The 26,095-nt window shown below is 43.6% G+C and overlaps 1 protein-coding gene across 10 annotated transcripts in view; it reads left to right on the top strand.

Annotated features, from left to right (window-relative positions):
* Window positions 1-26,095, top strand: part of RALB (RAS like proto-oncogene B) — a 75,176-nt gene that overhangs the window by 37,062 nt on the left and 12,019 nt on the right. For all 10 annotated transcript variants that reach the window (XM_059892181.1, XM_059892179.1, XM_059892174.1 and 7 more), the window contains 1 exon segment: window positions 19,404-19,563. In XM_059892181.1, the coding sequence (XP_059748164.1) occupies window positions 19,450-19,563 (114 nt within the window). In that variant the 5' untranslated portion in view covers window positions 19,404-19,449.

Below are 26,095 nucleotides of genomic sequence, written 5' to 3' on the forward strand. Positions count from 1 at the left end.
TAAACACACTGAAGGTGACGCTTCCTAAGGCTGGCTGAGTGACTTTCTTTCCCGCTCCAGCAACATTTGCACACCAGGCGCAGGTGCTGGGAAGGATCGTGAGCCAGAGGGAGGAGACCGTATTTGCAGGAGGGACTTGGGGCCTCAGGCCCGGCAAAGAGGAGAATGGGCCCATGGCGGGGTGGGGCACCTGGGGAAGCTGCAGGAGTCCAGTGCGCCCGAGTTCAGAGATGGAGGTGGCAGCCGGCAGGCACATGAGCCAGTGAGCTAGTAGGTAGAGGCTGGGGCAGGATGGTTAGAGGAGAGGACACTGACGATGGCGATGCCCGGCCATGGGGTAGCTTTGGCTCCTTGGCTAATTTCTCTCTCAAGATTTTTCTAGGATATCAGAGGGATATTCAGAAAGCAAAGTGCTTACTGAGAGCCAGGTATCATGATAGGTGTTTTCTTGTTTTTTTCATAATGACCCTGAGGATACCGATCTCCTGTGTATTTTATGCATCAGACTGAGGCTGAAAAAGGCAACTTAACCAAGGTCATTAACTCCCTTGGGGCAGGCTTCAGCCTTTAGGCTGAGCAGTTTTTTCTCCTGATCCACACTGCAGTTGGTATATAGCTACAACAACAACAAACAACAAAAAGACAATTGTGGTAAAATATACATAAAATTTACCATTTTAATAATTTTTACGTGTATAGTTCAGTGGCATTAAGTACATCATATTGTTGTACAATCATCAACAGTATTCTGTCTCCTAAAATTTCTGTCATCCCTTTCTGAAACTTCAGTCGCTCAGTCATGTCCGACTCTTTGCAACCCCACAGACCGCAGCACGCCAGGCCTCCCTGTCCATCACCAACTCCCGGAGTCCACCCAAACTCATGTCCATTGAATCAGTGATGCCATCCAACCACCTCATCCTCTGTCGTCCCCTTCTCCTCCCGCCTTCAATCTTTCCCAGCATCAGGGTCTTTTCCAATGAGTCGGTTCTTCGCATCAGGTAGCCAAAGTATTGGATTTTCAGCTTCACCACCAGTCCTTCTAAGAACACCCAGGACTGATCTCCTTTAGGATGGACTGGTTGGATCTCCTTGCAGTCCAAGGGACTCTCAAGAGTCTTCTCCAACACCACAGTTCCAGAGCATCAATTCTTCAGTGCTCAGCTTTCTTTATAGTCCAACTCTCACCTCCATACATGACTACTGGAAAAATCATAGCCTTGACTTGGTGCCCATTAAACACTCACCCCATCCTCCCTGGCCCCCAGTCTGGCCCCCACTAGTCTACTTTTCATTTCTATGAACCTGACTGTCCCAGGGACTGTACATTTCCTCCCAGGTGTTTGTTTCAGAGCTTGTACTCTTGTTGCCTGTGCATTTCTGCTGCTCATTGAGTTTTCTGATCCATCAATTCCAGGATTTCACACCACGTTTGCAGGTCTCTTTTGCCCCACCCCAGTCCACTAAAGGAGCCACACAGTGTCGGGCTCAGAGTGGGGACCCTGAGGCAGGACAGTGGGCAGCTATTCCTAGCCCTGTATTGACCAGTTAAGAGACCTTCCAGGTCACACAGCTCTGCTTGTGTGCGTGTGATGTGCCAGTAGATGATGCAGAAGTGGAAACTCTGGTAGCACACCTCTCAACAGGGTCTTACTGGGATACATCATTCAGGACAGGGTCATGTATGCTAGTTCCGGACTTGACATTCAGCCATCAGGAAGTGAAGTAGCTTTCGTGACTCCCTTGCAGGTAGAAGGAATTTAAGTCTGTCTAAATAGGTGGCCTTCATCAAGGCCTGTGAGATCCCCAGATTCTACTGGGAGTGAGGGTCTTGTAGGAGAGGTCTTTATTTCAGAAGTGATTACACATTCTTTAAAAAAAAATCAGAGCTTGAAAATTACCTCCCCTTGTTCCTTGCTTTGCTTGTAGTTCACAAATGTTACCCTTTAAGCAAATTAACTTTTCAGATCTTACTAGTTACCATTTGTCCTTTTGAGGACTCTCAACCCAGAGGGAGAACTTGCTTTTTTTTAATCAAGGACTGAGCGTCTGAGCATCTCCTAAGTGTCAGGCACACGGCAGCTCTCAATGTAGTGGGAGGGACAGACATCCAGGAGGAAAACACTGTTCATCTCAGTGCAGCTATGGGTGGTGGTGGTGCATATGGGAGCCCACATGGACTGGGAGGGTCAGCTACACTGGGGTGTGGGGCCTGGGGAGGTGGTGGAGGAGATATTCAGGTGGACCTTTCATCAAGAGGAAGGAATAACCTGTGCCCAGAGGTATAGACCAGAGGCTTCCAAGGAGCAACTCAGAGCATTCGGTGGTTTTGTTTTAGTCAATTGAGTTTGTTTTTATTTAGTTTTGTTTGTTTGCCACTCCCCCTCCCCCCGCCTTAGACAGGAAAACAGATTAGAGATATGCTTTAGGCAACAGAAACAACTAAAAGAAATTTCCTTAGGCACAGGGGAGCACTAATTTGTTTTGCAGGCCTAATTTCAGGAAAAAAAAAAATTGGAAAGGAACTTTGATCATTTAATTCAGCTTCCGTATTTTCATAGAAATGGAAACTGAGTCTATCTGTATGAGAAGATAAAAATATTCTGTTCCCTGGTTCTGATGGCTGTAGCAGCCACACACAGGGAGGGGACACTCGAGTTTCCTTCTCTGAGTCAGTCCATGTGGGAAAGGCTAAGACTACAGAAAGACTCAGACTTCAGTTGTTTCCTGCCAGGATCATCACTCCTGGAATCCCTGTATCATGAAAAGCAATAAGACAGTACACACTTACCAAATGGAGAGGTCCAGTCTGAGCATCTTCATTTTCTAGAAAGATTTACTGGAGGCTGAGCAGTGGCCCTCATGAATCTGTGGTTGTAGAGACCCTTGGCTGGGTGACCAGCAGCCCCTGGAGCTCAGAGCAACTGTCCTGCTATTCCTGTTACCTGACCACCCAGGTTCAGTTGTCCCCTGCAGGGGCCCTGGCTCCCTTTTAAGAGGCAAAGTCACACAAGAGATGGCCAGTCAGAAAGGCCACTGCCAATCAGAGAGCAATCAAGTGACCATAAATCCTCATTTAAAGCAGTGGGTGAAATGATGAGATTCCTATTAAAACTAGATGCTCTAATTTTTAGAGTATCTCTGGTACAATTGTAGGGAGTTTGCATATTGGATTGAAACACCCAACCACTGAGGCTACAGTTTTTTTGTTTATGTGTAGACTTGTCAAATAAATAAACTTACTTTACCTGGTGATGGTAATCTGTTTTGTGGGTATCTCATCACTAATAACAACAGCCTCAGAATAAGTTCAAAGAAGACTGAAATAACAACCTTAAGAGATTAAAAATTTTTAGTGGCAACTTGTCAAACCTGAGACAATATATTAATATTATTCATTTGTCAACCTTTGTTTTTAAAATAAGGAAGTAGTGGCTTACAGTTTTTAGGCTTTTGACTATAAGTACCAGAAATAATGGTGCTTATAATAAATATATGAGTTTGAGTGAACTCCGGGAGTTGGTGATGGACAGGGAGGCCTGGTGTGCTTTGATTCATGGGGTCACAAAGAGTCGGACACAACTGAGCAACTGAACTGAACTGATTGACCAGAAATAAGATGTGGATGAATCCCCAAATGTCATATATATGCCATGTGCTAGATTTCATGAGGAGAAGGCAATGGCACCCCACTCCAGTTCTCTTGCCTGGGAAGTCCCATGGATGGAGGAGCCTGGTAGGCTGCAGTCCATAGATCGAAGAGTCAGACACAGCTAAGCAACTTCACTTTCACTTTTCGCTTTTATGCACTGGAGAAGGAAATGGCAACCCACTCCAGTATTCTTGCCTGGAGAATCCCAGGGACGAAGGAGCCTGGTGGGCTGCCATCTATGGGGTCACACAGAGTTGGACACGACTGACGTGAATTAGCAGCAGCAGATTTCATGATGACCATAATTATGTAGTGTGAGTTGCTTAGTCATGTTCGACTCTTTGCAGTGCCATGGACTATAACCCACCAGGCTCCTGTGTCCATGGAGATTCTCCAGGCAAGAATACTGGAGTGGGTTGCCATTTCCTTCTCCCATGATGACCGTAGTTTGGGTAAAATTCGTGTTACTTAGGTTGCAGCATGCTTTATTTGATGATAAAGGGAAATATCCCTACAGTGGCAGGATATGAGAGGGAAAAGGCAGCCCTGGGGCCAGCCTCATGGAGTTTCACCTGTAGTGGGATAAACAGCAAAAAACAAGGAAGTAGAAAAAAAAAAAGGAACTGCAGGCTGTAGTCAGGGCAGGGGATGGGGGATGTGAGGTCCGGGAGGCCTCTCTGAGCACATGAGGTGTCTGTGGAAAACCACAGGAGGAGGCATCGGGTCTGAGCATTGATGGCGAGGGATCTGGGGGTGGGGGCGGGTGCGATGGTTGGGGGGACCAGCAACAGAGAAAGTGTGGATCCCAGAGTTGCTGTCTGGGTCCCTGGAGTGAGCTCTGTTCCTGAACATCAGCTGTGTGAGCCAATCCAGGACTTTGTTGCTTAAGTTGCTTTCATCTGGGGGCATCTTTCATCATGGACAAGAGTCCTGACATACAGGGGCAGAGTGCTGGGATTCCCTGGAAGCTCCTTTAGCAGAATTGATGTTGGAGTTCGTGTTGGAGGAAGTGTTCTTATGTATTTTCCCCTGGCCCTGCCTGGATCTCAGTTTCTGGGCTTGAGTTGTTTGTACACTTCCAAGCTCTGTGTGCTGTCACCTGGAGCCTTGGGCAAGAAGGGACAGAAATGTCAGGTAAGCAGCATCATGCCACAGAGGGTTTTTTCCCTTCTAATTGAGGTATAATTGATTTACATTGTCATGTTAGTTTCAGGTATACAACAAAGTGATTCGGGGGGGGTGTGTGTGTGTGTTCTTTTGAAGATTCTTTTCCATTATAGATTATTGCAGGATATTGAGTAGAGTTCCCTGTGCTGGAACTTGTTCAGTAGAGTTCCCTTGTGCTGGAACAGTAGGTCCTTGTTCGTTATCTGTTTTATATATAGTAGAGTATATATGTTAACCCCAAACTCCTAACTTACACCTCCCCCGCTTTCCCAAAAGAGGATATACTGGGAGGGTGCAAGTGTATGCCACTGACTCAGAGAGAAAATGAAGCCACAGGAAGGAGCAGAGGATGTGCAGGGCTCAGGCATGGCTGGAACAACCACCCCGGATGTTGCTGGGCCTGGCCAGTGTTTTTTGCCATGTGCGGCTCTGTCCCTCTTTCTTGCTGTAGATCAGCTTCTCCTACTTGGCAAAAAGGACAGCTGTCAGTTTGTGAAACTGAGTGGCCTGCAGACATGCTTTGTTTGCTCACAGTGCTTTTAAAAACAGATTTGATTTACTAACGTTGAAAAAAGGGAGATTGCATATAAAAACCCAGATTTCTGGTGCCTCATAAAAAATCAAATGACTGACATTCCCAAATCCCAGCTGGGAGACTGCCCTCCTTTTGGAAGGAGCAGTGCATGGTTTGAAGGGCCTCAGTGGTTCCTGCTTCTCTCTCAGCTCTGCCCCAGGGCTCCTCTCCCAGCTGCAACCACCATGGACCCAGCCCTCTCAGCCTCCCACCCAAACTGGGGTCAGGTGCCCTCCTTGGAATCAGCATCTCCCCCAGGATGGGGCCAGATACTAACATGGATCTCTCATCTGCCTCAGCCCTGTCCTCCTCCTGTAGCAGCCTTGAGGCTGGCGGAGGGGAGCCATCTCTGGAAAAGGATGCTAGGCAGACAGTACTTTAATTGTGTATGTTGTGTGTTATGTAGTGAAATCTTTTTAAAATTCACTTTACCACATGTACTTTGAAGTACACACATACATATGTACACATATGTGTACATAATAGATACGCACATATTCCTTTTATTCTTTTCCATTATTATCTATCTCAGGAGATGGGATATAGTTCCCTGTGCTATATAGTAGGACTTTATTGTTTTTCCATTTCCTATGTAATAGTCTGCATCTGCTAACCCCGAACTTCCAGTCCCTCTCCCCACCATGTGGCCACAGTCTGTTCTCTATGTCTGGGAGTCTGTTTCTGCTTTGTAGTTAGGTTCATTTATGCCATATTTTAGATTCCATGTATAAGTGGTATTATATGGTATTTGTCTTTTTCATTTAGTATGATAATCTCTACTTGCATCCATGTTGCTGCAAATGGTGTTATTTTGTCTTTTTATGGCTGTGTAGTATTCCATTGTATATATGTACTATCTTCTTTGTCCATTCATCTGCTAATGCAGATGAATGGACAACTTCTATGTCTTGGCTATCATGAACAGTGCTGCTATGGACATAGGGGGTGCATGTATTATTTCAAATTAAAGTTTTGTTGGGATATATGTCCAGAACTGGAATTGCTAGATCATATGGTAGTTCTGTTTGTAGCTTTTTAAGGAACCTCCATATTAGCTGCATCTATTTGCATCCCCACCAACAGTACAGGAGACCCGGGTTCGATCCCTGGGTTGGGACGATCCCCTGGGGAAGGAAATGGCTAACTGACTCCAGTATCCTTGCCTGAAAAATCTCATGGACACAGGAGCCCGGTGGGCTGCAGTCCATGGGGTTGCAAAGAGTCGGGCATGACTGAGCGACTACCACTAACAGTACAGGAGGCTTCCCTTTTCTGTACACCCTCTCTAGCATTTATTGTTGATAGGGTTTTTGATGATGGTTGTTTTGACTTGTGTAAGGTAGTATCTCACTGTAGTTTTGATTAGCATTTTTCTAATAGTGACACTGAGCATCTTTTCATGTGCCTTCTGTATGTCTTCTTTGCAGAAATGTCTATTAAAATCTTTTGCGCATTTTTTGATCATGTTGTTATTGTTGAGTTGTATGAGCTGTTTGAATATTTTGGAGATTACGCAAAGGGCCTGTTATTCTTAATGTGTTATTATTGTAAGCAGTCCTCTGCTTTTTTATTTTGAAGGAGAGTTGGGAGAGCTTTGGAGAAGTTTAGTGATTTATGGCAAGAAATAGAATAGCATGTGAAAGTACACACCCACTGTTTTACTGGGTGATTAAATGTGTGGTTTGACAACATTGCATCTGGAGACAGGCAGTCTTGCCGTAGACACGTTCTCCCACCACACACGTCATATGGAAGATTTGAGTGTGTAAGCAAATCTGTGAAATACTGCCCTGAATTGAATGTCTAGGTTTCACTGAGAGAAGATGAAGCAACTTGTACTTTTTTTCCCCTCAATATAAAGATTGATAAGCAGACCATCATTAAGAAACTAAAGTAGTAATTTAGTCCTGGGAGTGTGTCCATCAAAAATTGAAACATAAATTGGAATTTATGATGTAACATGGCTTATCCATTTGTTTTTATGGATGATTTAAGGTAGGATTCCAAAGTGTTGCTATAAATACACTAACAATGTTCCAAACCTGATTTAGTAAAAATTAAAATTTAGGTATTGATAGAATTTGATACAGTATTAACAGACATGTTTCCTGGTTTGTAGAATTTCTGTCTGGTGCTTCTTTTCTCGGCTCTGCTGGGTCTTCAGGGACTTCTCTTTTATGGCCTGCGGGCTGTCTAGTTGTGGTGCGTGGGCTTGGTTGTCCCACAGCATGTGAGATCTTAAGTTCCCCAACCAGGGATTAAACCCATGTACCCTGCATTAGAAGGCGGATTCTCAACCACTGGACCACCAGGGAAGTCTCTTCTACTCTATTCTAATTGTGAAAATTCAAGAATGAATTTTCAAATCAGAATCACTTTGTTTCTTTAAATTTATTTCATTCTTTGGAAGTGAGCATTTGTTCTAAACCTTCATGATTTTGCCCTATCCTTGGTAAAATTCTACACTTTCCCAAGACAGTCTTTTAAAAACTTTCTTTCTTATTTACTCAGGGATCCTCTATTTCTATAGGCTTTACAACTGCAGAGTGAATATATGGAGATGATTATAGTACTTGAATTTGAAGAACAGAAGTTCAATAGAAAAGTCTGTGGTGAATAAGATTCTCTGGTTAGGTGGTGAATATGAAGAGGAAAAGAATTCATTTGATGGGATGAATGAAAAATAAAGAGATCATCTCTAGGGATGACATCGAAGAGCTGAGTGATGGTATTTCTCATCTCCACCAGGATACTAGAAAAATCAGGAAAATAATTTTGAATCAGTTTGTGAAAAGTGAATCAATTTTCTTAAGATAGCAATGAACTATGGCCCTTGAAAAAACAAAGGTGGTAGCATACTGTTAACTGTGAGGTTGTCGGCTAACAGTTATTAGAAAGCAGGAATTCCAGATTGCTTCCACCCAGATGAGTATTCTAGCTGTTTCAAAATTTAAGGTGACAAATTGGCTCCAATCTTAGTTCATTCAGTTAATATTTAAATATGCTTTCTGTGATAGGTAATGGGTGACCCATTGCAGTAAACAAAATAGACTCTGTTCTCAAAGAACTCAGTCTAATGGGATGGTTTTCAATCTACGCGTGAATTGGAATCACCTGGACACAACCTAGGTTTCCGTGTGCCTAATTTGGAATCTCTAGGGGAGTGGGACCCAGGCACCTATATTTTTGTCCTCATTATTTTAAAAAGCTGTTTAGTGTGGAAATTTTCAAATTTAAACAAAAGGGCAAAGACTAATAAAACAAACTGCCTTGTGTTTATCAATCAGCTTCAACAGTTTCTGACCAATTTATGGCTAATCTTATTTCCTCTATGTCCCTACTCACTCTCTTCCCCTTGATAACTTTGAAACAAATTCCATATTTCATTTAGCTTCATTCGTAATGAAGTTAAATGTAGTCACTTGAAAAAACATTTTTAAATAATAATTCCTTAGTATTATCCAATCCAGCCAAATGTTCAGAATTCTCTAGTCTTCTTATGTGTGTGTTTGTGTGTTCAGCTTGGGATCAGAATAAGGTCCATATATTTTAATCAGTTGATATGACTCTTAGGTCTCATAATTTACAGGTTCCCTCTTCATCTTTTTTTCTTGAACTTTGTTGACGGAACTGGGTGGCTTATTGCGCAGAGCTTCTGCAGCTTCTGTGTTGCTGACGGTGTGTCTGGTATATTCAGCATATTCCTCTGTGGCCTGCACTTCCAGTAATTCAGTAGTTAGATTTAGAAGTTTTTGTTGTGTGTTTTTTTTTGAAAGACTACGTCTTTCATGGTTTTGTGTCTTTCTCAAGATGTCAAGTTGTATCTGTTTTGTAATGTTAGCAGCCACTGATGTTCAACTTCTTTTCCTTTTTTTGGCTGCATCACACAGCCTGTGAGATTTTCATTCCCCTTTCAGGGATCAAACCTGCACTCTTGTCAGTGAAAGCACAGAGTCCTAACCACTGGACCGTCAGGGAATTCCCCCGATACCTTGATTTCTTAACTCATGAGGAGTTGCAAAGTGGTGATATCCCAAATTGTATTGTTCTTGATTAGTTAGACTATTTTGTTAAGGGAATCTTCGCTTCACAGTTGGCATGAGGGAAGCAAGATAAATTTTAATTCTTTTCCTTTACCAGTTTTTAAAATAATGATTTGTTTATTAGTCCTCCAAAGGTGATGAATAAGGTGCTTTTTGGTATAATATCATTGTGAACAAGCTAGATATGTTTCAATCTATTGGAGTTATTATCTTTCTGATCTATAATTATTCATCTTTGACTCGTCTCTTCAGATTGGCTGCTGAGCATGTTTGTGTACATGTGCACATGTGTGCATTTAAAAATTATGATTTTTGTAGCTAACAGCATTTATTGCTAAACTATAATAAAAACCTCTGGGGAGGGCTGCTGCTTTAATTGCTTACCTTCTAGAATCACTGTTCACAATGTAACATTCGAGGCAATGTTTCCTTGAAGGTAGATGAGAAATGTACTTTTACTACAGAAAATTGTTTAAAATGTGTCCTTATTTTTATTTTTTAGAGCTCTTCTCTCATCGTTTGTTCATTCTTTATTCATTCTCTGGGCATCTCTAGGTCTCTGATTCTCTGTAGGCCCTGGAGACATGCACATGAAGAAGACACTACCTACCTCTCTGTCCAGGGAATGTGTGTGAGACTGTTTACAAATCAGAAGTTTGTGTCATATCATTAAAAAGACAGTGATGTAGGGACTCAGTGCTGTCAATTTCTATTCTCACGAATACCCACATACACAGTCATTTTGTCACAATGATGTAATATTTTGTGTTAGATGTAATAATAGGTGTTAGATGCTGAGAAATAGGATTTTCAGTGCTGATGGGAAATGATGTTGCCTGCATAGATGGTGGGAGAAGGCAATGGCACCCCACTCCAGTACTCTTGCCTGGAAAATCCCATGGATGGAGGAGCCTGGTAGGCTGCAGTCCATGGGGTCGCTAAGAGTCGGACATGACTGAGCGACTTCACTTTCACTTTTCACTTCATGCATTGGAGAAGGAGATGGCAACCCACTCCAGTGTTCTTGCCTGGAGAATCCCAGGAACAGTGGAGCCTGATGGGCTGCCGTCTATGGGGTCGCACAGAGTCGGATATGACTGAAGCGACTTAGCAGCAGCAGCATAGATGGCATCACTGCGCTCTTCTTTTTTCATATTCAGTGTTTATTGTCCCTGCAATCCATCTGTCTCCTGGGCTCCTTCATGTCTGAGAATGCTGTTTTGGGGGGAGGGTCCTTCATGACCTAATTTAGGTTGGGTTGTTCCTAGTTTGGATTGTAACAGGAAATGGTTTGAACAGTTGGGGGTTGTCCTGACACTTAGAATAGTGCTGCTTACTCAAGTGCAGAGTCTGATTCATAAGTAATCTGTGGAGACACTTTAAGACCGTGCAAATATCCTGTTCCTCATCTCAATCTCCCCTTTAGATTTAGCATCTACTAACCATTCTTGCCTGAATCAGTCTTTACTCTGATAGCTGCAAAATGTTGATTTTTTTGTTTTTTTCACTTTCCCACCCCTGTGTTTGTTTGCCTGCTGTTGGCATTCTTCCCTAAGGGGAAGCCCTCCTGTCTCCCTTGTTTAATATTTTTTATAGGTATGGATTCGTGAATTCCTCATTTTTTAGTGTCTGCTTTCCTTACTGCCAGTAATTATTTTGGTGCTTAAAGTGTCCCAGGTTTAGGATTCTCTCCCATTTTGATTATCTCAAGGATTAAAAACATGAATAATATTCTGAGAGACTGAAATATTATGATGATGGCCTGTTAGTAGTATCCAGGTTACTATCTGAAGAAGAAGTGCTAAATGCAGTTCTTGGCGTGTGTAAAGTGTTGGATCACTCCCTGTGTGCGTTTGTGCACCGTCTTACCCAGGACACTTGAATTTTATGAGGACTGAGGAGTAAATTTGTTCCTGAATTTTTAAATTCTCATTTGATTTTTATGACAACCCTATGATACAGACAAGGTACTATATTTTTCATTTTGACTCCACCTACCAATTTGTTTTCTTCCAGCCTAGGAAAGACTCATGACCATGTTAGCCCAGGGGACTGGGGCGCAGTAGAAACCACCCCCTCCTCACAACACACATTTGCATGGTTTATGTTTGCATATCATGATTTATTTTCGGAATTTTACTTCTCAGATAAATATGCATTCTTGTATTTGAATCAACACTAAGTGGTAGGGAGCCCAGTCTAATGCTAGTGAGCCCTATAGAACATTACACAGGACAAGCACCGCCCAGCTCTCTGCTTCCCTGCCAAGCCATCTAAATGAAGCTGGCTTGATTTTCTGTGTGGGAGGGTAGATGTTCATTCTTACTGACCCGAAGCCTTCCAGCAAGGTTGGGTTGGGGGACCCACCCTGCAGTGGCTCCCTGTTTCTGTAGGATATGTTTCTAAAGACAGTGTTTTAGGTTCATTTGTAGATGAACAGGGCTTCGCAGGTGGCACTAGTGGTAGAGAATCTGCCTGCCAATGTAGGAGGCGAAAGAGTTGCAGGTTCGGTCCCTGGGCTGGGAAGATGCCCTGGAGGGGAGCATGGCAACTCCACTCTAGCATTTTTGCCTGGAGAATCCCAAGGACAGAGGAGCCTGACGGGCTACAGTCCATAGGGTCACAAAGAGTCAGACACGACTGAAGCGACAGCAGACACGCATGTAAATGAACAGTCTGGCTTTTGAGACCCAACACCTGGCACTTTCCTGCCTCACACCTGTGCTTCACTGTCACGTGGCATCAGGACCCGCCAAGACGCTTCCTGCCACCATTGCTTGGCACGTGCCCTCTGTTCCAAGTGGAAAGCACCCTTCTCTCACGCCCACTGCTGAATGAACTCAGACTCAATGTTGAACATTTCCCTGCTTCTTTTCCCAGAGTTCATTACACTTTCCATCAGACCTTGGCCCATCTTTATCACTGCATGTGGGCAGTTCTGCTTCCATGCTCTGTTTATATGTCTTTCCTTAGATTGAGTTTTCTAAGGGCAGAGATGCACAACTTAGCACAGAGTCATGTTTACAAGTTTTTCGGACAAAAAATGAAGCCTACTTTAGAGCTTTCCTGTTGGTGGGTAGAGACATAGTAAAGGGTGTCTGCTGGTGTGTTTCTCAAGTCCCCAGTAAAAGACCTCCTACTCTAAGGTGTGAACTTGCTAGGACTTGGTGTTATGGGCCCTGAAGGAAAGTCTGTGTTGTGGCTTTTGGGTATTGGTGATGAACTCAAACAGTTCATGAAAAGAGATTAAGAGTTCTGGGAGAGGTATAATTGCTTTGTAAAAAACAGATGTCTGCTGGTTAGGGATGGCAGGTACTGATGTCTGCAGCTTCCATGGAAACATGTGAGAAAGCCCAGTGGATTGATGGATGGGGAGAGGGATGCCCGGTGACTGGGTCTGCGATAAAGCAAAAGTAGCAACATGTTGACTATAGAATCCAGGTGATAAGAATATGGGTTCCCTATGCAACTCTTTCTACTTTTCTGAAAATTTGGAACTTTTCATAATAAAATGCTGGGGGAAAGGACTGCTGTGTTATTTTTTAAGAACACATTTATTGGTGAAGCTTATCTGTTATAAACATGAAATCATCAATGTGACCTTCCTGAGCCTCACTGCCGTGTTTTATTCCTGGTATTTCTTCTCCTTTGTAGCCACTTTCTTCACGGCTCAGTTCTCCTGCAGGACTGAGGAGATGTCCCCTGACCTTCTGCTCTGGTTTGGAAGTCCCTGCTCTATACTTCTGAAGCCTCTGTGGCCACTTCCTTCAGGGCTCAGTTCTCCTGCAGGACTGAGGGTCATGTCCCCTGACCTTCTTCTCTGGTTTGGAAGTCCCTCCTCTGTACTTTCTGCCGTAGAATCTGTCAGCCCACACTAGAATCATTTACTCAGCTTCCGTAACTAATCACTAGACTTTGAGTTTCTTGAGTGCAAAGAGTCCTTCTGAAATGCTTTCAGTACAAGTAACAATAAAGAGACTCAGAATGACTTAAGCAAATAGGGATTTATCATCTCCAGGGACAGGAGTCTGGAGGGTTGGCATCTGCCATTTCCAGGTCAGGTCCAGGGCCGGGACACGGCTGATCCTCCTGCCCTCTCCTTCTTCATGTCAGCTGCTCACGGGTCATACAGACTGTATAGCCACCATGATTATTTCAGTTCTTGAGCTCTGAACACAGACACTTTGGCAATATCTGTGGATTTGTCAAACCAGTCCTCAGTCTATTTATTATGGTTTCTTCTAGAGAAACTGACTTTGCATTTTGAAAATAACAGCTCAGAATTAGATGTCTACATGTGTTTGAAAGCCCCCTTGCCTCTAATCTGGAAAAGGATTTCTCTGTTTTCATACAACTATAATAATTCATGGAAGCAAGGTTCCTTCAGAGAAATAATGTGGCAGGCTGGTGTTCTGGAGTTTGCAGCCTCAGGCACTGGCCTCAGCCCTGTAGTGAGCAATGGTCGTGGCCCAGAAATTCGGTCAAAAGCAGTTTCACCACCTGAGCCTTTGGGGAGGCCTGCTCCTCAACCCACTTACCCTATTTTAGTAACAATTCAAATGTGCTTAATTATCTAGTTAATTGCTTAGAACACTTATTAAAAAGCACATAATTGGAAAGTGAAGAGGAACTAAAAAGCCTCTTGATGAAAGTGAAAGAGGAGAGTGAAAAAGTTGGCTTAAAGCTCAACATTCAGAAAACTAAGATCATGGCATCTGGTCCCATCACTTCATGGGAAATAGTTGGGGAAACAGTGGAAACAGTGTCAGACTTTATTTTTGGGGGCTCCAAAATCACTGCAGATGGTGATGGCAGCCATGAAATTAAAAGACACTTACTCCTTGGAAGGAAAGTTATGACCAACCTAGATAGCATATTCAAAAGCAGAGACATTACTTTGCCAACAAAGGTCTGTCTAGTCAAGGCCATGGTTTTTCCAGTAGTCATGTATGGATGTGAGAGTTGGACTGTGAAGAAAGCAGAGCGCCAAAGAATTGATGCTTTTGAACTGTGGTGTTAGAGAAGACTCTTGAGAGTCCCTTGACTGCAAGGAGATCCAACCAGTCCATTCTAAAGGAGATCACTCCTGGGTGTTCTTTGGAAGGACTGATGCTAAAGCTGAAACTCCAATACTTTGGCCACCTCATGCAAAGAGTTGACTCATTGGAAAAGACTGATGCTGGGAGGGATTGGGGGCAGGAGGAGAAGGGGATGACAGAGGATGAGATGGTTGGATGGCAACACCGACTTGATGGCCATGAGTTTGAGTAAACTCCGGGAGTTGGTGATGGACAGGGAGGCCTGGTGTGCTGCAATTCATGGGGTCGCAAAGAGTCAGACATGACTGAGTGACTGAACTGAACTGAGCTGTCAGTCTGGTGGCTAAGACTCCATGCTCCCAACATTGGGGGCCCAGGTTCGATTCCTGGTCCAGGGAACTAGATTCCCATATGCCACAAGAAGACCTGGAGCAGCCAAATAAATTATGTTTTTTTAAAAAAGAAAAGGAGGAGTGGACTGAGGATCCAGCCTGAGGGGAGCAAGTAGACATGTGATCCCACCTGGAGCAGCCCAAGGTTGGTCACACAGCTGGTTTCCATAGAGATGGTGATCTTTAAATCATCCAGAAAAGGTATGATTATGTTCATTCTTCTCTGTTTAAGAAGACAGGTAGATATTATATATGAAAAATAAAACGAAAACCTACATATATATGTTCTTAGAAAGATTTTAAATATAGGAATTAAAGTATAAGATTATATACGGGTATATGGATTAAAGTATAAGTATATATTGATTAAAATACAAGCAGGAAATAATAATAGCGAACATCTCTGGATGACAGGATGTTTTTCTATTTTAAAGATAGTTTTGTATATTTTCTAAACTTTGTACTGAGCATTGAAGGGGGTGAGGGTATGCCTCCCCCAGAGATGCCACTTTGACATGCTTATTTGAGCTGAAGGCAATTGAAAAGTGACAGACACAAAGAAAAATTCTCTGCCTTCCCCTCTGTACCAGGAAGGGCGGGGTGATTCCTGATCAGCCAGAGATGGCACCACTTAGAGCTGGCACCATGCGTTCGGCCCCCATGTATCTACCTTCCCTCGGTTTCCCACTCCTAGAAGCGCAAGGCCCCTGAGGCTTGTCTTGTCACCTCCCTGCAATACTCACTGCTTTTAGGTTCGGATGCTCTGCGAGCCCAAGTTCTAAGTGTCCCCTTGGAGTCACCACCACTGAGCTCTGCTTTGTGTGTGCAAGATGCACCTGTCTGGTTTTTCCTCCTGAATCTGTCTTTCGTCATTCTGATTTTCAGGCCCTAGCCAGTGAACTAAGATGGGTTTGCTTTCCCCCCACTACATTTTTATTACTTTCTGTAGTAAATACTTTTAAAAAATACCATAGACATTCAGAATGATTCTTTTCAACTCTTGGCCTTTTGATAATGCAGTCCTCCTTACATTTTGGTTTTGTCTTTGTGAAAAATCATCAAATACCTCTCTTTATAATGGCTATCTGCAAAGTCCTGCCTGTCACAGATGCCAGCTCTCCTGGGTGGTTAGTTTCTTAATTGTCTCATAGGATGGAGCTGTGGGCTCCTATCTGGCCTTTGGTTGTAGGAATCCTGAGCTGTCTTCACTGCATGCTGTCCCTGCTCCTCAGGGGTTGTGTTTAGCCCCCTGACCAGCCTGGGGTTACTTATTCTTTTACTTTCTGGCATTGGAGGAGTGCTGTGGTTATTGAGTGTCACGGCACACTTTCCTCGGCCAGGGCTTAGGCAGACACACTTCCTTGTCATCCTCCCCTCTTGGTGCTGTAGAGGAACAGAATTTACTTCCCCCCAGATATGTCTCTTTGGCATACTAATGGTTGTTTTCCAGGAAACAACAGACATGGAAAAAATTCCAAAAACCATATAGGAGCTAAACTTCTGTAGGAAACATTGACGCTTATCAGGTACAGCTCCGTTTGTAAGGGCGTCTCTGTCGCTGTACCAGGAAGAGAATGATGATGGAATCTCTAGAATGTCTTATCAGTGAAGCAGGCAGGACTTCAGCCTGCATGACAACCTTACCTTGTTTACTGGGCTTCCCTGGTAACCGCCTGAGCTGACTCTCCCCACCCTCAACATCCTCCTTGGCCATTTGAACAAGTGATTCAGTCTGTGTGGGTCTCTCCTCGGTCTGTGTGTTACTAAACTTTGTTGGACTGTCTCTGTTAATCTGTCTCACATCAGGTTAATTCTCAGACCAGTCAGAAGAACCTAGAAGGGTAGAGGGAACTTCTTCCATTGCTTCAAGGGTCTTGGCATCTCAATTCCCAACTGAGAAGAGTCTCAGTTCCAACTTGCCCCTGGCGTGGGCATCTGGTCTCCACGCCCTGTGTGGTGGTAGTTGTTGTTCAGTCACTACGTTATGTCTGACTCTGCGACCCCATGGACTGCAGCACTCCAGGCTCCCCCATCCTTCACTGTCTCCCAGAGTTTGCGCAAATTCATGGTACATTGAGTTGGTGATGATATCCAACCATCTCGTCCTCTCTTGCCCCCTTCTCCTGCCTTCAGTCTTTCCCAGCATCAGGGTCTTTTCCAGTGAATCAGCTCTTCCCATCAGGTGGCCAAAGTATTAGAACTTTAGCATCAGTCCTTCCAATGAGTATTCAGGGTTGATTTCCATTAGGGCTGACTAATTTGATCCCCTTGCTGTCCAGGCAGCTCTCAAGAATCTTCTCCAGCACCACAGTTCAAAAGCATCAATTCTTCAGGGCTCAGCTTCCTTTATGGTCCAAACTCTCATATCCATACATGACTACTGGAAAAACCATAGCTTTGACTATACAGACAAGAGCAGCGGCCATCCAGAACTGTGGAAATATCAGCTCTTACTGCTCTGATTTTTTTCTCCCCAACTTGGGGATTTCTTACTTTGTACTCAGCTCACCTGTGCATGTAATAGAAGTTCTCAACCTTGGCATCTACTGTCATTGCCTGGGAAGTATTTAGATGTTCCCGGGTAGCCCAGACCAAAATCAGAATGTCCCAGGATGTTTATAAAGCTCCCCAGGGATTCCCTTTTGCCACCGAGGATAGGAACCACCGATTTAACATGATGTTTTATGTTACCCAATGATATGTGTGTTTAAACATATTTTACTTTTCTACTGGGAGTATTTTCAAATTACTTTGTCAGAAGTAGGTTTCCATCATGTCTAATTAGAAAAAAGAACTCTCTTACAATGAGATAGGAAGGAAGCTAGCTGTTAGGTTCCTCTTACATGCTAGGCTCAGTGCTTTGGTCTTTCACATGTGTTATTTCACTTAATACTCAGAAGAATCCTGTAGGGTGGGTGATGGTTTACTTGTGTTTGCAGATAAGAAAACTGGCTTGGAGAAAGTGAGTAACAAGCATCTGGGTACACATCTCACAAATGACAGAACCAGACAGGGGCCCATGACATGCCCAAGCCCACCCTTTCTCCTTATGCCTTGGCAGATGTGAAAGAGATTTTCCATACAGATCTTTCAAAATAAAAATCGGCACTTGGTTTATGTAGATTATATGGCAACTCTATTTTAGTTTTTAAAGGAGCCTTCATTCGGTTTTCCATAGTGACTGCCCCTTTTCACCACATCCTCTCCAGCTTTTATTGTTTGTAGATTTTCTGATGATGGCCATTCTGACCAGTGTGAGATGGTATCTCATTGTAGTTTTGATTTGCAGTTCTTTAATAATTAGTGATATTGAGCATTTTTTCCTTTGCCTGTTGGCTGTCTGTATGTCTTCTTTGAAGAAATGTCTCTTTAGGTCTTCTGCCCATTTTTTGGTTGGGTTTTTTTTTAAGATGTATTTATTTTTGGCTGGGCTGGGTCTCTGTTGTTGGATGCAGGCTTCCTCTCGGGCCGGTTGTGGCGAGCAGGGTCTGTTCTCTAGTTGTCATGTGCAGGCTTCTCATTGCCGTGTCATCTCTGGTTGCGGAGCACAGGCTCTAGGCTCTTGGGTTTCCGTAGTTGTGGCACATGGGCTCAGTTGTCCCACGACATGTGGGATCTTCCCAGACCAGGGATTGAACCTGTGTCCCCTGCCTTAGCAGGCAGATTCTGAACCACTGGACCACCAGGGAAGTCCAGTTGGGTTGTTTTTTGATTTGAGTTCTGTGAGCTGTTTCTATATTTTGGAAATGAATTCCTTGTTGGTTGCATCATTTGCAAATATTTTCTCCTATTCTGCAGGTTGTTTTTTTGTTTATGATTTTCCTTTGCTGTGCAGAAGCTTTTAAGTTTAACTAGATCCCAAGTTTCAGGTATGTGTTGAATGTACTTATTCAGAATACTTTCTCTTCCCACACCACCAAGGTTGTTCTGTTCTACATACTTCATCTCACTTCTGATGAGGCTAAACTGATTTTGAGTAATAGACCGTTGTTTTAGAAAAGTTTAACTCACTTTGGTTCATCAGTGTAAATCAATGTGGAGTAAAAAATTGAGTTTTCCTCCTTTCAACTGTCCTGTATCGTGAAGGGATGCTGATTGTTAAAAGCAGGTTTACTCACCCTTTTCAGAGCCCCTCCTGGTCCCTGGGGCGGGCTGTGTGCCTGTGTGTGTTGGAGGTGGGGGCAGGGGCGTGAAGATACAGAGAACAAGGCTGAGGCCCCTGAGCAGTTCCCAGGGCACAGATGGTGTGGGGTCACTGTCTGGCCCCTCCACGGGTCTGATGGTGGCTCTCCTCCCTGCCTCTCTGGTGATGGGGCATCAGATGCGCACACTCGTTTCTCCTCTGTGTCTCGCCTTCACTCTGCTCCTGGTCCATGACTCCAGAGTGGTTGGGGCTTTATCTCTGCCTGGAACCTGAATAAGTGACTTCTCTGTTGGAACATCTGAGTTAGGCTTTTACGGAGCATAGCATTTTCATTTGATTTCCTTCGGGTGGAAACCAAACCACCTCTGAGTCTCTGTTTCTTTCCTTGGCAGCTCTTCCACTGGGTCCTCCAGCCACGTCTCGCAGAAAACCAGCAGGATGGCTGCAAACAAGAGTAAGAGCCAGAGCTCCCTGGCCCTGCACAAGGTGATCATGGTTGGCAGCGGAGGGGTTGGCAAGTCGGCCCTGACTCTGCAGTTCATGTATGATGAGGTAAGACACGCCAGCACACGCTGCCTCCCCGTCGGGTCTGCTGTTGCCCTGTCCCTCGTGTGCCTGTTCCCCCGTGCGCTTTAGAGTCATGGGGTAAATTATGTTACAGTGGCTTCTGAAGAGCTTTCCAGCAGGTTCTAACCTGGGTAAGCTCTGCACTGCTGATGTTAGGTGATCATTTCAGCTCTGGCACAGGGTGTTTGGGGTCCCTGCTCCCATTATTCCCGTGATTGAATTATGGCAGGAACATAGGGGGCGCCTTTGCACAGGTGAATCTGAAGAGTGAGCCAGGTGCCTAGCTTTGTGACTGTTGATCTGGGGCGAGAGAGGAGGAGTTGTAAGAAATTCATCTTTTCTCAAGTGACAGACATCACTTGTGCTCTAGTTGTCCCACTGGTCAGGGTAAAGTTCCAAGTTTCCATCACTTTCTGAGTGTAACGGCACTGGCGCAAGTCCAGTGTGACAACACAGGCTCGATTCCTGTGGCAAGTGTCCCTGCTTGACGGCCACTTGCCGGTCCTGCGGCAGAGCCCCCAAGCCAGCATTTGAGCCTCGAGGCCTCTTGCTGGCAGTGTGTTCACATGACACATGCTTTCCAGAATTTGTAAGAGAAGATACCGTCACCACAGTCAATTAACATCATCCTCTCTTTTCACTAGACTTTGACCCCCTGTCCAGCCGCCTCCTAGGTAGTGTGGGGTTGGATGGCCATGACGTTTTGGGATATGGCTGAGGGAAGTGAGATTAAGGATACACCTAGCAGGGAACCAGTGATGCACATTTGTGTGGTTTGGAATCACTGGGCATGTGGTTGGGTTATCACCAGCTGTCCCAGTGTCTGCTGCCCACCAGGATTATTCTACCGCCCACCTGACTCAGTCTGGCATGGTGATGGGAGGTGCAGGGCCAGGGGTATGTCCTGGCACGAGTGTGTCCAAGGCAGCAGGCACGGAAAGTGTGTGGGAAGCAGAGGAGGGGTGGGCTCGAAACATGGAGTCAGAAACTGGTCTGGAAGATTCTTCCAGATCTTACAGCCTCTTACAGGGAAGATGGATAGAGGTTGCTGAAATTTGCCAAGAGTCCTCAAACCTTCATTACTAGCAATGTCACGTAATTGTGAAGTTGTAAACGATCATCAAAGAGAAACTTAGACCAACTAAGCTAGAAGAAAGACTACATGAGTTTTTAATGCTCTATAGGAAATATTTCAGGATCACTGGCATATGACAAGATAGTTCAAGCATATACAGCAAGTGTATACAACATAGGACGGTATTCTAGAGGTGTGCCAGGCAGTTAATTAACAAGACTGTTATTGTGCTGGATTTGGGGAGTCAATGGTATTTGTAGTGTTGCTGTGTAATAAATTACCATACGTTCAGCAGCTTCAAACTACACACAGCCGTCACTTCCATTTCCAGGGGTCAGGGCTATAGCCTGGCTGAGCTGAGGGCACTGCCTAGGGTCTCAGGCTGCAGGGAGGGTATCCAGCTTCCTGCCAGCTTGCTGGCTGTTGGCAGATGCAGGATGGCACCCTTGGCTCCTGGAGGTTGCCCCTAGTTCTCTGTTGTGTGGTCTGTTCCGCAGACAACTCTTCCCCAGCCAGCAGGCAAATCTCTGGTGGTTTAGACAGATCCTCCTACATAGAAATGTAGTCATGAGGTCATTTCATCACAGCTGCCATATTCTATTGGTTTGAAGCCAGTCGGGGTCCCCTACAGTCAAGGGGAGAATGTCACACAAAGGACTCCCGAGGGTGGGTTCACCAGAGTATTTTTACATTTAATAAAATGTATAATGAATTGTGATTCCTTTTCTCCTTGGAGATAATCATTTTTGTATTTAATATTATATGTGTGATTTTGTATTTGTTTCTTTAAAGAGTGCCCTTCAGTGAATAAGCTTCAAGCCAAAACCTCCATCACCTCCTGAGTCATACTCCCCTGTACCTTATCATGAGAAACTTTTTGTTTGTATGTTTTTGCATGACCAATTTCTTTTCTCTAAATTGAAGTATAGTTTATTTATAATGTTGTGTTGGTTTCTGCGGTACAGCAGAGTGATTCAGTTATACGTATATTCTTTTTCATATTATTTTCCATTATGGTTTATCACAGGATATTGAATATAGTTCCCTGTGCTGCTATACAGTAGGACCTTGTTTTTTACCCATCCTATGTAATAGTTTGCATCTGCTAATCCCCAACTCCCAGCCTATCCCTCCCCAAGCTTGCCTGCCCCATGAAAACCACAGGTCTGTTCTGTGAGTCTTTCTGTCTCACAGAAGAGTTCATTTGTGTCATAGTTTAGATTCCATGTAAGAGTGATATCATATGGTCTTCATCTTTCTCCTTCTGACTTCACTTAGTGTGATAATTTCTAAGGCCATCCATATTGCTGCAAATGGCATTATTTCATCCTTTTCTATGGCTGAGTAATAGTCCACTCTATATGTGTATCACATCTTCTTTACCCATTCATCAGTTGATGACATTTAGGTTGTTTCCACGTCTGGGCTGTTGTGAATAGTGCTGCTGTGAACATAGGCGTGCATGTGTCTTTTTGAAGTATTGTCTTGTCTGGATACATGCCCAGGAGTGAGACTGCCTGACCATGTGGCAGTTCTATTTTTAGTTTCCAGAAAAACCTCTATAGTGTTCCCCATAGTGGTTGCACCAATTTACATTCCCCCCACCAACAGTGTAGGAGGGTTCTCTTTTCTCCACACCCTCTCCAGCATTTGTATACTTTTGTTTCTGACACTTGCTTTTATTTATTATATGCAGCAGCAGAGGCCAAAGTGGGGAAATCTAGCAGAATCTCTTTAATTTACCCACAACATTTTTGCATGAGAGAGGCAAATCTCAGGATCTGCTATGGAAGTCTTTCTTTGTTTTTGCTTAAAAATGTACTTTGCTTCCTAAAGTCTTATTTTTTCTCGTGTAACAGAGGCTAGGGAAGAAGAGATGGTGAGGAGAGGAATTAAGATTCTTTTAGGAGAAGGGGTTAGAGGAGCAGCTATTAATGGAGATGAAGGAGGGGATTCTGTGCCGCCTCCTACTCCGAATAATGGGCGGTGTCTGAAGTTGTTGGCACCCACTGGGTAGAGGGCGGGACTGCTGCCAAACACAAACAGGAGACCCCACTCGGGGAATCATCCAGCCTAAATGGTCAGTCATGCTGCTGTCAGGCGGCCTGGCCAGAGACAGCTCAGTGCGGGGAGGTTCCTTTACCACATGGGTGACTGAAGGGCCCTGGATGCCGGGTTCTTTAGAACTGAGCCACGTTTTAAATCCTCAGCCTAATGTACATGAAGACTTTTAGCTATTTGCTTTGTTGATAAGTGAGGTTGGCAATGGGGAGATTTTGGTGGCAACTGCTTTGAGACTTCTGGCAGTGGCTGGTAGTCAGCTGAGTGGTGGCTCAGGACAAAGGGTCTGTGTGAGGCTGGCCTTAGGCTTGGTGTCTTGGCATCTGAGACGGAACCCCAGCAGCCTGGCAAAACCAGCAGGGTGGCTCCTGTTAACAGAATTGTCAGCGTCAAGGCTCTGAGCTCATATTCTCATAATGAGCACGTTCCCTGGCACTGAGGCCCCTCCATGCAGCCACACGGGGACATTTGGACTCCAGTGTCAGAGGACTCAGTGGAACTCCTGCTGCATTTATCCTTGAAAGTTCAGAAATAAGCAACTGCGGTGCTTTACAGTGGTGTTGAGTTCACACTGGGTGTTGGGGTGGTTTTTTTGAGGGAGTCATATATTTGTCTCTTTGGAAAGACGTTAACAGGAGGATACTGCTATGAAGCATGGGCAAATTTTCATATTTTCTCTATTTTAAGATTGTTATATGAGTGTAAGAGAAATTAATACTAAAACTTTTAGTATCTTTACTTTTAGAATTAAAATCATTTGAATTAATAGCTGTTGATTGATAACACAAGGCTCTTTTTCAGTGTTCTACAAAGGGGTCCGTAAGTTCATGTTGATACTTTCAATTTCATTTTTTAATTACTTCAGCTGCTTCAGGTCTAAGTTGTGGCACGTGGGCTCTAGAGCTTGGGCTCAGTAGTTGTGGCACACAAGCCTAGTTGCTCTGCGGCATGTAGGGTCTTCCTGGACCAGCGATCGAACCCATGTCCTCTGCATTGGCAGGAGGGTTCTTAACCACTGGACCACCAGGGAAGTCCCTCAATTTGATTTTTAAATTTTTAAAAAATTATAGCTTTATGAAGAGTTCGTGTACCATGAAACTCACCCTTTTAAACTGAACCATTGAGTGATTTTTAGGGTATTCACACGGGTGTGCAGCCATGACCATGATGTAATTGTGGAACATATTTTTCACCTCAAAAAGCACCCCCTGCACAGTAGCAGCCATTCCTCATTATCGCCCCCCACCCGGAGCCTGGCAGCGACTTTCTGTTCCTATGGAGGTGCTGTTCAGGACGTTCTATATACATGGAATTAGTATGTGACCTTTATGTCTGGTTTCTTTCACTGAGCATCACCTTTCGAAAGTTCATCCAGTGTTACAGTTGTATCAGTGTTTCATTTCTTTTTTAAAAAATTGCAGTATAATTCACATACCATAAAATTGACCCTTTTAAGTGTACAATTCAGTGGTTTTTAGTATATTTACAAAACTGTGCAACCATTACCACTTATGTAATTCCAGAAAGTTCCCATTCCCCTCAAAGAAGCCTAATACCCACTGGCAGTCACCTCCACCCCCTCCCACAGCCCTGGCCACCATGAATCTGCTTTCTGTTTCCACAGACTTGTCTGTTCTACTCGTTTCATGTAAATAGACTCATATATGATCTTTTGTGTCTGGCTTCTTTTACCTACCAAAATTTGTCAGGGTTCATCCAGGTTGTAGCATGAATCTGTTTCCTTACTTTTTACAACTGAATAATATTCCATTGTCTGGATGTGCCATATTTTGATATTCATTTGTCAGTTGATATTTGGTCATTTCTACCTTTGGCTGTTATGGGTAATGCTGCTGTGAACGTTAACCTACAGGTGTTTGTGTGGACACCTCACATTCTCTTGGGTGTGTACCTTGGTGTGAAATTTGCTGGATTATATGGTAACTCTGTTTAACTTTTTGGGAACTGCAAAACTGTTCTATATACAGCCACACCATTTTACAATTTATGAGGGTTATAATCTCTCCATGTTCCCACCAATGCTTGTTATTGTCCATCTTTTTGATTACAGCATCTTCAGGTCAGTCGCTCAGTCGTGTCTGACTCTTTGCAACCCCATGAATCGCAGCACGCCAGGCCTCCCTGTCCATCACCAACTCCCGGAGTTCACTCAGACTCATGTCCATAGAGTCAGTGATGCCATCCAGCCATCTCATCCTCTGTCATCCGCTTCTCCTCCTGCCCCCAATCCCTCCCAGCATCAGGGTCTTTTCCAATGAGTCAACTCTTCGCATGAGGTGGCCAAAGTATTAGTGGGTATGAAGTAGTAGCTCATGGTTTTGATTTGCATTTTCCTAATGACTAGTCAGGCTGAGCATCTTTTCATGTGCTTTTTGGCTATTTGTATATCTTCTTTGGATAACATCTGTTCAGATCCTTTGTCTTTTTTTTTTTTCATTTCATTTGGTGTTTTCTTCCTTTGCCCATTTAAAAATCGATATTTAACTTTAAAATTGTTTTCTTATTGAGTTTTAAGAGTTATTTATATATTCTGAATACTAGCTCCTTATTAGATACAGTCTTTACAGATATCTTCTGCCATTCTCTGGGTTGTATTTTGACTTTGGTGGTGTCTTTCAAAGCACAAAATTTAAAAATTTTGATAAAGTCCAGTTTATCTATTTTCCCTTTTGCTGCTTGTGCTTTTGGTGTTGTATCTAAGAAGGCATTGCTAAATTCAAGGTTATGAAGATTTCTACTTTCTGTTTTCTTCTAAGAGTTTATAGTTTCAGCTCTTGTATTTAAGTCTTTGCTCCATTTTGAGTTAATTTTTGTATGTGATGTGAAATAAGGGTCCCAAGTTCATTTTTTCACATGTGGATATCCAGTTATACCAGCATGAAGTCAATTTTAATAGTACATTGCTGTCATTAAAATTATCCCCTGAATATCCTGACTTATAACATTAAAATACTTATTTTATGAATGATGCAATATAAAGAAAATAGCTCTGTATCATAATTACTAAATAATGTAACCACTGAGGGAAGTTTAACATTTCTTTGAAATTTTTTTGTCTTTCGTCTCTTTTAGTGGGTTGTATTCTATCCAGATATTCTGTTTTAAAGTCTCTTGAATTAATTCATTTCTCTGCTGGGCTACATTGGCGATTTAATATTCATTTACATTCGTTTGTTTCAGTTTTCCTGTTTAACAGCTTTTCTTTTGCTTTGTCCTCCCAGGGTGTTTCTTCTCTGTTTTTAGTAGCTGCATAGTATTCCATTATATAGATCCCTGGCCTGGGCAGTGGGGTGGTTTTTAACCTTCTGTTGTCACGTGTGGTACCACAGTGAATAACCTTGTGTGTTCCTGTGCACGTGT

The sequence above is a fragment of the Bos taurus genome, chromosome 2 (assembly GCF_002263795.3).
Source record: "Bos taurus isolate L1 Dominette 01449 registration number 42190680 breed Hereford chromosome 2, ARS-UCD2.0, whole genome shotgun sequence".
NCBI lineage: Eukaryota > Metazoa > Chordata > Mammalia > Artiodactyla > Bovidae > Bos > Bos taurus.